At 37.8% G+C, this 13,190-nt stretch overlaps 1 protein-coding gene across 3 annotated transcripts in view; it reads right to left on the bottom strand.

Annotated features, from left to right (window-relative positions):
- The window catches only part of egfem1 (EGF-like and EMI domain containing 1), an 88,525-nt gene that overhangs the window by 54,969 nt on the left and 20,366 nt on the right, over window positions 1-13,190 (bottom strand). For all 3 annotated transcript variants that reach the window (XR_015851606.1, XM_088346452.1, XM_088346453.1), the window contains 10 exons: window positions 12,602-12,727; window positions 12,360-12,482; window positions 11,215-11,337; window positions 10,866-11,003; window positions 10,666-10,788; window positions 9,081-9,203; window positions 7,480-7,728; window positions 6,291-6,419; window positions 444-572; window positions 209-337 (listed from right to left, as the gene is read on the bottom strand). Coding sequence is in view for 2 of the 3 variants with exons in the window: in XM_088346452.1 (XP_088202578.1) it covers window positions 209-337; window positions 444-572; window positions 6,291-6,419; window positions 7,480-7,728; window positions 9,081-9,203; window positions 10,666-10,788; window positions 10,866-11,003; window positions 11,215-11,337; window positions 12,360-12,482; window positions 12,602-12,727 (1,392 nt within the window). In the remaining variant the exon portion in view is untranslated. The remainder of the gene's footprint in view (window positions 1-208; window positions 338-443; window positions 573-6,290; window positions 6,420-7,479; window positions 7,729-9,080; window positions 9,204-10,665; window positions 10,789-10,865; window positions 11,004-11,214; window positions 11,338-12,359; window positions 12,483-12,601; window positions 12,728-13,190) is intronic.

The following is a 13,190-nucleotide window of genomic DNA, read 5'->3' as shown; positions in this document are numbered from 1 at the left end:
AAATTCGGTGCGGCTTTTAAAAATGTGTTTTTTTTCTTATATTTGAGCATGCAACTTTTAATCAGGTGCACTCTGTAGTCCGCAATTTACGGTACTCTATTTACACTCATAGCAATACATCCATAATCATAAATGCATTTAATAGATTTTTTCGTCAATTAAGGATATAATTTCCTAAATTTGGCACTACAGGGAAGTTGGTACTCACGTAGATGACAGTGTTGACCATATAATCCAGGGGAACACAGGCAAGCTCCATATAAACGGTGGCAGTATCCATTGTTGGGACACCTACATTTTCTCATGCAGTTACTTCCAAAATAACCCCTTGGACAACCTGCAAGAATGAGTGATGAAAAAGAACCTTAGGATAATCTAGCACCAATATATTGTTTTACATTTTTGTTTGTGAGTGCGAATGGCATTATTTCATCAATACTAACCTGCCTCGCAGTGTCGACCTTGCACCCCAGGGGGGCACAAGCAGCTCCCAGACACAGGGTCGCACGTGCCTCCATTTTTACACTGGCACACGTTGTCACAAGTTAGCCCATATTTACCCTGTGGACAGGCTGGAGAATAGTTTGGGTTTTCAGGAAAGTAAATTACCAATGGATGGTACAATGGATGGTACAGTTGATCCGGAAATTATTCAGATGCCTTGAAATTGTTGACTCTGTGTCATTGCAGCTGTTTGTACACATGTACACTTAACAACCCGTTTTAAAGGAAAAAAACAAAAATGTAGTTTTTTTTTTGCAAATGTAGCGAAAAAGAAAAACAGAAATATCACATGGTCAGAAGTATTCACATCCCTAGAGGCGACATGCATAAAGAACTCACATCCTGTCCATTTCTTATGAGATACTCCTTGAGATGGTTCTGCTCCTTTATTGGAGTAACTTCAGGCACCTTCAAAATATTTTGTAAATGTCTTTTGTAAAATATTTTAGGCGTGACGGATAATAAGGCGCATGAAATTAAAACTACTGCGATGGCTAAGGTTGCATAAAAACACATCAAAAAATCTTAAATAACAAAAACCACCATTATGAAATATTGTTTCACAACTAAAATATATATATTCATGAAGGGTTACCATATTAAGTAGCATTTCATTTTAATTAAGCATTTCCAATTTCATCTACCATATTTTTCAGCCTATGAGGCGCACTGGATCATAATGTGCAAGTGCAAATTTCTGGCATTTTTTGTATTTTAGGTGTGCCTTATAGTCCAAAAAATACAGTAAACTGATTGGGCTTTAGGAAAGGCACACACCGGTCTATATAAGACGTTATAGCTAAGAAAGTATGACAAATGAGAACCATGAAGTCAAGGGAACTGCCCAAGGAGCAAAGAATAGTGGAATAGCACGATCTGGCAAAGGTTACAAAATCATTTTTGAGACACTCGAGGTTTCTACAAGCACATTAGAACTTTGGGACCCAAAGAAGTTTGGGACAATCAAAACTCTGCCTAGACCTGGTCGTTGAGCCAAACTAAGCAAAAGTAGTAGAAGAGGCCTGGTGAGAGAGGTAAAGAATAATCCTAAATGAAGTAGGCCTCTCTGTAGCGCAAGAAATTCGAAAGCCTAAAACAACACTTGAAGGACTCCCGCGTGGTGTGTGTGGGAAATTAATCATCATCTGCCCAATGCAATCCCGACAGTAAACCAACGCTATGGAAGCATCATGTTGTGGGTGTGTTTTTAAGCTGCATGGACAAGATCACTGGTTTCAATTGAAGGAAAGGTTAATGTGGCCAAGAACAGATATATCCTGGAGGAAAGCCTCCTGATTCTTCAGGACCTCAGACTGGGCCAAAGGTTTATCTTTCAACAGGACAGTGACCCTAAACACACAGCTAAATTAACAAGGGAGAGACTTCATGATAACTTTGGGATCGTTTTTGACTAGCCCAGCCATACTTTTTACTTTACTTTTCAAGCATCTCTGGAGAGACCTAAAATGGTTGTTTACCAATATCCACCATCCAACCTGACATAATTTTAAAGGACGGATGGCAGTGGATCCCCAAATCCAGGCGTGAAAATCGTGTGGCATAATTCCCAAGAATGGCTTTACTAACTCAAAGAAGTGCTTCTCCTGAATACAGGACCTAGGTTGAGTTTTTATTTCTTAAAGTATTTGTAAAAATATTTAAGTTTTTGTTCTGCCAACATTGGGCGCAGATATACATTTAACTTTTTTAGGGATTTTTTGACACAGAGAGTGAACAATTTCAAGGGTGTATATTTTCCATAATCACTAAGGGGTTCAAAATTGAAATAATAGTAGTAGTGATGAATGACTACTGATTACATGTATCTGTGCAAATATCGGTTCTTTTGTAGGTATGGATATTCTTGACTACAGGCGATATGAGCATCATATCGCTTCAGCACTAGTTCATGATAAATTGGAATAAGAAACTAATATTAACAAAATAAATGATTAAAAAACATTTTTTCGGTATTTCTTTAAGTATATCTGCTGTTTTTTTGCAGAGGCATGATTATTTTATACTGTATTAAATTGGTATTGGTACTTGAAATCAGTATCAACGATTACTCAAGAGTTCACTATTGAAATTAGTATTTGTCTAAGAGGAAAGTTAGCTTCTAGTATCCCTGATTAGAAAGGGTTATCTGTATTTACTACTTGTACATTCACCAAGGATTGGACAACGAAACAATGCCCATGGCACAGTCCTAATCTCTCATTAGTTTTGAAGAGCACTTTCATCAGATTTATTTTGCAGGGCTTTCACGATTCACAAGACTGACTCCAGTTTTACGGAAGCCACAAATCTGTGACTTCATGGAAATGGTAGTTAAAATATTGGCAATATTCATTATATTCATATTTTTTTACTAACAGTTCAACTCCTTTTCAGAAGGAGAAAAGTCGACTATCGAGACTATGAACTGATATTTACTGTATGTATAAATGAGGATGCAGTCTGTTTTTCTTAAAATACTTCAAGTTGCTTCAAGCCCTTGTTCATTTTAAAAAAAAATAGAAATTCTTATCTAGATTGCATACAGGATGATGTGGACATGGTGTCCATTGACTATGCATACAAAAAGTATAATGCACAATTATGAGTGTGTATATTTTGTATATAGTCTAAAGTATATTCTGCAATAAAATGTGACACTCTTAAATACTTTTTCCTCGTATTTTTCCATTCATGAGAACCAGCAAAATTCAAACCAGACAGTCAGTAATCACAGGAATGCATGGGAAGAGTGGACCATTGCTTTGAATTCCAGCAATGAACATCTTTGGATTCCTGACTGTTCTAGGCTTTGGCCTTGGTAAGCTACAGTGACTCTCCGATAGATTCCCCCTGGTGCTTTTTCTGTCCATAACATCCATAAACAAACCTGAAACCATGCAGGAGAGTTGACGGGTTTTGATATATAGGTCTGGACCGATGAATGCAGTAAGCTATCTCACTCCAATGCTGGACACTTCTATTGGTAGCTCAAATATAACTAACAGATGGATAAGCCCAAGAGGTGGAGAGGTGATGGTTTTGTGTTTACATGCAGATATCTCTGGCCAAAAACAACCATTTGAAGGATAGAAAAATAGTTGTGCCAAATATTCTGCATATTCGTTTCATGGTGCAACCGTGTGTACTCTGCCTAACACTTTATTGCCAAGCTGGACACTGTCAGTCTCATAACATAAATAAAGTATGGTTTGAAAGGGCAGAATGCGATATTTAGTATTTAGCTATCTAGTCGTGAACAAACATAATCTAATATTCTTGGAGCTTGTGTTATATGGATTCCATCAGGACCACTTCCCTTAACTACATTATTATTTTGAGCGAGCGGGCAAAGAAGCATCGTCCCAAATGACAGCCATTGAGTAGGCTAGCTGCAACCGAGGAGCGAGACTACAAAAATTGCGAGAGCAAAGATGATGTACAAGAGTGGTTAATGATCACCTGCAGGGAACAGCTGTGCTTTTGGCCCAAAGCGAGCTGCAAACACCACCAATAGGCCACAACATTTGTCACAAGATTTCAACATTGCGGCATATGCAATAATGCGGCCAATTTATGCAATTTTTCTAACGGCCGCCATAGGCGCCTAACCGTTAAAAGTAAGAGTGCGACAGGTGGAATAAATGTGTCAAGGAAGACCTTCATCATGGAAAATGCATATGACGCATCTTTCAAGTTAAAAGCAATCGAGCTGGCCGATGAAGAAGGAAACAGAGCTGCTGCACCTAAACTTGGCATAAATGAATCAATGGTAAGACCCTCCAAACGGCAGCGGGATGAAAGAGTGACTTTGCCTATGGATGAGAGTGACACTGACACGACAAAGAAAAAGAGACTGAGAGATGGTGTGTCGAGGAATCGACGGGGAATACTTCCATGGTTTGAGTGCACAGGAGGAAGATGACGACAGCTCAGTGACTATGTCTTTGTATGTTTTTGTAACCAGACCTATTAGTGAGTGTTAACGTTGTGCTGTTGTGTTATTTCCGTCTCTCAGTGATTTAACCTGGTATATTTCTGTTAAAACGACACTGTCAGCGCTACTATGTTGCTGTTGTGTTATTGCCGAGTCGCAGTCACAGTTTCGAAAGGAAAGTTAAGGTATAATATTAAAACTTTGAAAAATCTTTCTGTGTACCGTCTTTCTTTGTAAATATCTCATGTTTCACTGTGAGCAAATGTGGCTTATAGACAGGTGCGGCTTATGTAGGTAGAAAATAGATTTTCTTTTAGAAATGTACTGGGGGCGGCTTATAATCAGGTCCGCTCTGTAGTCCGCATATTACAGCTACCAAGTTCGCAAAAAATATCAGAAAGTGGGTGACGAAAAAATGTCAGCCTTGAGAAACCTATGTTATATATACGTATTTATTTGAGTGCAATGCGCATTTTTCTTTACATAAAAATAACTCAAGTTTGGGTGTGTGTTATAAATGAGGGCTGGGGTGACACTTTCAGGTGTATTCCGGTAATTAACTACGGCATTTGCACAATTATCGCTGACCACAAATGCAAAACATTTAGTGTAACCACATCCCTCCATCCAATTACAGTCTATTGTTATCCAAATCACTTAGACGGGCTGCTGCGGGCAGAAACGCAGGAAAAGAAATCATCCGGGTTGGAGGGACGGGACATAATGCTTAGATGGCACCAAATAACGGAGGTCAATGCACTGCTGCAACCGCTACCTGCTGCACATTCGCAGCCGCCACACCCCGGTGTTTGTATGTGTATAAACTGTAATAATAAAAATAAATGGGCAGAGAACATAAGTGTATTCTCCAGTGAACTATATTCAACTTCCGCATGTGTAATATGACATCACACACCACAACACTGCCGCTGGGGCATACTATTGCACAAAAGGCCCGGATGCACACTATCTTCAACACCTGGCCAACTTGCCTAACCCTTGTCAATTACAATGCTTAATTTTAGCAGACAAAAAGTAAAACAAAATGTTATGGCGATCTTTTTCTCACAGATTAGGGATGTGCGTTATACATGTGTGCATTTTATGTTCGGATAAAGCCAAGTCAGATTTATTTGTACAGCCCTTAAACACAAAAATTGTCAATCTGCTGCACAGACCACTATTAGAAAATCTGAAACCTGCATAAGATCAAGGAAAAACGTAAAAAAAAAACCTCAACATGAGGAAAATTAAAAAACAAAAAAGGAAATATACATAAATGTATTTATTACAAAATATAAAAGGAATGTTTTTATACAGCACGTTGAGTTGCAATGTATTGCCTGAAAAGTGCTTTACAAATAAATTTCATTTGATTTGAAATCTTGAGGAAGGGTCCCATATGAGGTAACATTTTGGAGTAGTTTCTGTAATGTGATAACTATTAAAAGTGATGTTAATTGCAGGTTTTAAAAATAATTAAATGCACCACTTGATAGCACTAAAATCATACACTGTCCTTTTGGAAATTTCAGATTCCGTGGAACACCCAAAAAAAAGTTTCATAAGTAAACTTTTGTCACTGGAAATTTTTGATAACCTCTCGTAACTAAAATATTTCCAGTGAAATATTGTCTGCATTGCCAGGGGAAATCAATTTTACATAGGGAGAACTGGTTGAAAAAAGCCTGAAAGAAAATCTTAAACTAGTATCTCACTTGAGACGTCAAAGCAACACGAAAAAAAAATCTATAAAGCACTTCGGAAACTGAAAAGTAGTGCCAATGATCTGCGATGAAAAACGCAGATGCTCGAGGCAATCCATCCAAATGTCATAAACTGTTGAACTTACTCTCATTGCAGATAACGCCAATCCATCCGGGGTAACATTCACATCCATCTTTGTTTTCACCACAGTGTCCGTGGACACAGTCTTCGCATTTCCAAATGCAGTCTTCTCCAAAGGAGTTATTCAGACACACTGATAAAAATGAAAAGTTCTTTTTTTTTTTAACCATCACAAAAGATACACACAAATAATGCGTACAGTGGTGCCTTTTTTACGAGCTTAATGTGTTCAAGGATTGTGCTTGTAGCTCGAATTGCAAGTGTAACGACCACATTTTTCCAATATGATGTAATTATGAATTAATTAGTCCGCTCCTGTCCTCCCAAAAGCATCCAAAGGAACAGCTAAAATACACACCCCCTGATTGCTAAAAACATGTTCAAATAATAAGGAATTATAAATAATACAGTTATATGATGATATAAACCAAATTAAAATGCGAGTTTATTATGAGTGCCGTAGTGGTGCGGAGTAAGGGGGTTGTTGCAAGGAGGATTTACAGAGGTTACCAACTTATATATTTTCAACATATTTTATACGTTGTTTTTATATAATTTCACTTTGTGTACGCCGTACAACAATTTCTATACTGGACAAACATTTCTTTTAAAGACCAATCTTGTCGCAACCATTCCGGACGTAATCCAGTTTTCCTGTTACTGGTAGTAAGTGACGTCATTCTAGATTGCTAATATTGTCGCAGTCCTCTACATTGTCTGCGTTACTGTTAGTAAATAGGTGGTGCGTTGTCCGTAAATTGTATTATCTCTTAATAAGGAGGATTCGCAATCCTTAATAAGATGAGCAGTTGGTGGAGGTTACCAGGTATGAGACAGAGACTCTTGATGATACTTAAGCACTTAATGTACACATAAAGTTAAAGTTACCGTTTAAATGAACTTACACACAAAAAAACTCAGCACATTTTTTTCATTTGTTTTGCCTGGAGTAGTTTGTTTCGATTTTTGGGAGGGGGGCTTACATCCGTGTGCTCCTGCAGAAAACAATAATTTTCCCACTGTATCCCCTGCATGGGCATCTAAAAGGGGCGGATCGAGGGGGCTGGGATTGGGAATCCCCTCTTCTGTAAGTAATGGCGACAAAAGTTTTTTTTTTTTTAATTATATACCGATATTCTCATGTTTAGAGGTGCTCATATAACGAGGTACCACTGCACTTGCTTTAATTGTACCGATTTGGTTGTCCGATCTGTATTCTTCATGATGTTTGAGGTTTTCAAACCCTTCTTGAGAGTCATCAGCATCATTATTATCATCATCATCATTATCATCACTGTCATGGCGGGAATGAAGTGCTGCTGTGTAGTGGAGAAGTTGAGGAACGTTACGATAGAACAAATCGGGCAACTTGTAGACTTCTAGCTGCTCTTCATCTTCTTCCTCCTCGTCTTCTTCGTCCACCAGATCTCTATCATACAAAGCTAATAAAGACAATGCAAAATGACCACGTTAACAATAATTTGTCAAAAGACAACAATTTTGAATGATTTAATCTTGAGTATATTGCTGGAATTGTATATATCCATCCATCCATTATCTGCACCGCTTATCCTCAGTAGGGTCGCGGGGTGCTGGAGCCCATCCCAGCTATCTTTGGGAATTGGCAGCGGACACCTTGAACTGGATGCCAGCCAGTTGCAGGACCCAGAGACACACAACCATTCACTCGCTCTTTCACACCTAAGGACAATTTGAACTGGTCAATTAACCGGACATGCATTTTTGGGGAATTTGGGGGGAAACCGGAGTGCCCGGAGGAAACCCACGCAAGCACGGGGAGAACATTCAAGCTCCACATAAATACATCTCGTATAACTAATATATGACCTTTTGACCATTTTGACATATGTTTAGTCATTTAGTTTGTCAATTATTTATTGTATTATATATTTTTTATTTATGTTGCCATTTATTTTGTCGTGTATTTTGTATTGTTTTTTTTGTTGTTACGTATTTTATCCCCTACTTTGTTATCTCTTTTGGCGTATTTTGTCAGGTATTTTGTCATATATTTGTCATGTATTGTGTCAAGTATTTTGCCGCGTAATTTGTCAGGTATATTGTCCTGGATTTTGTCAAGGAATTAGTCATGTATTTTGTCGTTTATTTTGTTGTGTTTTTGTCACAACAAAACGTGATTCAAATGAGGATGCGGGTCAAAGTGGCTAAGCTTTTCACACGTTGGTTGATCAGTGATGAACAAATAAGCCATTAAACCAACCAACGGGTGAAAAGCTCAGGCAGTTTGACCCACCTCCTCAATTTGATAACATTTCGTTGTGACAAAATACACGACAAAATATCTAACCAACTTATCAAAATACAAAATCAAATGCACGACAACATACACAACAAAATACAGGACAAAATCTACTACAAAATTCCTGACAAAATACACAATAAAATAAACGACAACAGCAAAATACACAATCAAATGCACAACAAAATAAACAACAGAATAAAGAAATGACAAAATAAATGACAATATACATTCAATATATGAAATAATTGCATGTAATATATTTAGATATGACGTGACTAATTCATGTGTTTGTTTCTTTATATGGCATATATTTGTACGTGTTTATTTATCCATACATTTATTTCTACACATGGCAGAATTGGTCCTCCATACAATTCTAAATTTATGCTTCTTAAGTCACATTGTTATAATCGTAAGAATAAATAAAATGCAGTACATAGCCCCCAAAATAATATATACCCTAAAAATGTATTTGAAAATGTATTATCAAGGTAAGCGAAAGTTACTGACAGATGCAAGTGTGCTGATCTTGAGCCAAGCGGAAACCTTGCCGGCAAAAGCACTCGTATGTTCCCAGTGTGTTGACACAGCCATGGTCGCAGCCTGAAGTCTCTGCCAGGCACTCATTGATATCTTTTTGGGTGATGGAAAAGTACAAAACATTATGAAAGGGGTTGTACTATAAGCAGGTTTCTGTACATAACACCCAAAAAAAAAATCAAACAATTTGTAATTTTTTAATAACCCTTAATTCTTTGAAAAATAAAGACACACTATCTTGAAACAGGCGTGCTAAAGTAATGCCAGGTGCTGAAGCACATTTTGTGTATCATTTGTTCTTTTCCAGACTAAATAATTGAAACTGTAAAGTAATAAACACTTGTTTTCTCAATATCTGTTCCAAAAGAAAAAGGAAACAATTACAGATAACGACTATTTTTCCAGTTACTGCATACAGAAATCCCTCACTGTAAAGCGGTAACCTTTCACTGTCTCGCTGATTTATGGATTTTAATCTTTCATTGTGTTATTTCATTGGCTAAACATTCCTAAAGAGAGTAGGTATTGGTACCCTATAATGTACCTGTATACAGGACTTTTATTTCTTAAACAATTGCCTGGGTCTGTAAAAAAGGCGTATTATTTGGTTTCGACATGTAATAGAGTATCTAATTTTATAATAAGTGAAAATAAAAAAATAAAAAAAAAACTACTTGACAGATTCATCCTATCACGGGTTCTTTTTCGAACGTAATCCACGTGATAAACAACGGTTTACTGCATATTTAAACCTTTATCACTTACACCAAAATAATTAATGTCACAAATGGGGGATTTAGCAAATGCGTTTTGTTTCTTAAATCGTTTGATGAGGGAATAGGATTGATACGTTGTGGCTTGTTTTGGACTACCTGAAATGCTGAAACTGAAAAATGTTCAATTCTGTTTAAGCATGGTGCTCCATACATCATAGTTTTTCTTTCATCTCCACTCTGGTTGTCTTGTTGTGTGTTTTCCTTGTGCTGCATTCTACTGGAAGTAAATCCTGGTCACTCCATTTTCATAATAAGAAAAAGTATTTTTTATCAGTTTTTTCATTCTGCTAACGAATATTGAGAATAAGTCTTTTTTTTTGCTGGCAGAATAAAATGTTAAAGAAATGATCTGCATTTTTATATAGCGCTTTTCAAGTCAATGACTTCCCAAGGCGCTTTACAATGTGCTCCACATTTCCCAATGGCAGGTTTGTATTGCAGCCATGTAAGATGCTAACCTGCTTATTGGGGTATTAGGGGTTCAGTGTCTTACCCAAGGAAACTTCGACATGTAACACGGACGAGCCGGGATTCGAACTGGGATCCCAAGACGAGCGCTCTACCTCCTGAGCTATATATTTTAAAAAACGTTTTTATTTTTTGCCTAGAAACAACTACTGGAACTTTACACCAAGTAAGTTTCACATGATTTCTGTTGTTTCTCACAAATCTGGAATTGCTTGTTACTTGATTTTGCATTGGGATTTGCCTGCAGCATCGCAGTGCGGCGCTACAAAAAAGAGCATAACAAAGGCTGGCTAACAATTCCAAATTCTTACCGTCGCAACCGCAACCGTCTGGGTTTTGTGTATGGCCAGCTTTGCAGCTGCATTCGTAGCCGCCTGGATAGTTTCTGCAAAAGTGGCTGCAGCAGGATTCCCCATTGGCACACTCATCACTGTCTGAAGCATGCACACAGCATTGCATTGAAAAGTTTGGCACAAAGTAGAGAGTACCTTTGGTTAAATGACATTCTTACCAACACAGGTCTTTCTGTCCTGTTCCAACTGGTAGCCATGATAACAGGAGCAAAGTGGTCCATTGGTGGTGTGCTCACACTGATGAGAACAGCCTCCATTATTTTTCTCACAGCTGTTAACAATCTCCATCTCGATGCCTTAAAGTTCAACCATGGACATATCCACGGAAAGAAAACAGTTAGAAAAATGAGTTTAGTTTGGAATGAGAGCAAAGGATTCGTGAATTTTAGACAAACTGCAACTCTTCATCCAGAATGTACTGTCATTAAAATTTCCACTGGTGGCCTAATAATTCAGTTCCTTCTGCTATTTATAGTCTCCAGTAGAGAAAATTGTATCTTTACTCACGGTAGCAACGTTTCCCATCTGCACCAAGCTCAAAACCCGGATGACACATACAGCGAAATGAGCCCAGAGTGTTGATACAGCCATGGGAGCACTTGTCATGACCTGAGTTGCACTCATCTATGTCTGTTGGGAACAGGAAATAAAGGGAAATGCTTGTAGTGTAAAAAAAGATGCTGATAAAATAACATTCACAAAATAATTCAAGATTTTCCATGGAGATGTTTTGAATTTTTTAGCCTTCCCTCTGAAAATGCTGGTCCACTAGTGATTACTGTGAATTTCCCTTCGGGGATGAATAAAGTATCTATCTATCTATCTACAAGAGCCAAGAAGAAATCTGCATTTTCCATTCGGACACCTGTAATGCGGAATGCTCAGCCCTCTGAGATAAGATCTGAAACCTCAGTGGAAGTGTTTAAATCTTGACTTAAGACGCACCTTTGTTCACAAGAATGCATTGGTAAATCAAATTGGGATTTGTGGTCTTGTGTATCTAAACTTGCATCACATAGAATTGATCTATTGAAGAACCATTTTGATTAACCTCAGTTTTGTGCATTAGGCAAGTTGTGCTAAAGAAAATTGATAATGGAAAAAAACAAAATGCAACTCAAAATTTTGAATATTGCTAAAAAGGTGTTATGCTTTCAAATAAGTTAGCAAGATGTTGATGAACGAATGACTGCATGCTGGTACATGAGACTCATTTAGTAGCAAAGACACAACAGCATGTTTAGTACCGCCATTGGCTAGGAATACTGATACCAGGATCTGGGAGCTTCAAAAAGTTATTTGTGTATGTTTGCTATGTTAACTGCCAGTTTCAATTTTGAAAGCTGAATCTTGAAATATGTTTTTTTTTTCAGATTTTTATTTAATTTTGGAAGTAAAATATTTACTGTGTGAAATCCAGCGGACGATTTAAAATTTGAGCTCATTGTCTGATAAGATGCGTCTTCTTTTTCCTTTTGTGTTTCTCTCAGCATTGTCTCGTGGGCTGGATGCAAGTCATTGGTTTTGGCCGACCGAGGGCCTTATGTTTGACACTACTGGTCTACAGGTTGAAAACCTAATGAAATACTTCGAAACTTATCATTGAATTTGCAGAACCACGTGAAGTGCACGTTAAGTGTTTGATTCCTAACCTTCGCAGTTCTTGCCATCATCAGCCAGAGAAAAACCAGGTCGACAGCTGCACTGAGCACGGCCCTCCACTGACTCACACAGCTGTACACAGCCTCCATTTTTCTCTTTGCAGGGATCCCGCACTGTCACATACAAGTTTTGAGGATGTGACCCACATATGTTCATTCCATCATCAGCATTTTGTTGATTTACAGACTGTTTTTTTCAGGGTCTGGTGGATATATTAGGGCAAGTAACTTACATAAACAGTGTCGCCCATCCGCCTTGAGCTTGAAGTTCTTCAGACACTCACATTTGTAGTGATTGTTACCCAGGTCTCGACATGTGTGCTCACAACCTCCATTAAATACTGAGCAGGAGTTGAGAGCTTCAATTCAAAAAAGACACGTGTGACTGTACTAGAAATGATGTTGATTCCAGGATATACACAGAATATGTGGCACCCATTGTATTGTGTGGCACCGTCCCTAACCCCTTTCCTAAATGGTGCATCACTGTTTGTTTGCCTCTCTCTGAATCGTCCCATTCATTCCTGCATGTGTGTGACCTATTTAATTAGGTGTAAGTTGACTTTTTCCTTAAATGATTAAATGATTAAGTGTCAAGTGAATTCAACCCCAAAAAACAGCACCTCAGTGGCTGAGATTTTATGAGAATATTCTTTGAGGAAAACTAATGACTTAAACAGGCACAACCAATCCTCAAACTCTGTCTCACTGTGTCAATATTCAAGAGAGTGATGAATGAAATAATTGCACAATAAAACTCATATTTGTATTTGTACTGTATACTGTTTTGTTTGGCCATGTTATGTACTTTAAACAGGAGTA

The sequence above is a fragment of the Urocampus carinirostris genome, chromosome 10 (genome assembly GCF_059441175.1).
Source record: "Urocampus carinirostris isolate Australia breed hairy pipefish chromosome 10, RoL_Ucar_1.0, whole genome shotgun sequence".
NCBI lineage: Eukaryota > Metazoa > Chordata > Actinopteri > Syngnathiformes > Syngnathidae > Urocampus > Urocampus carinirostris.
Note: the sequence above shows the minus strand (reverse complement) of the source record. Positions and strands in the feature narration are given on the sequence as shown.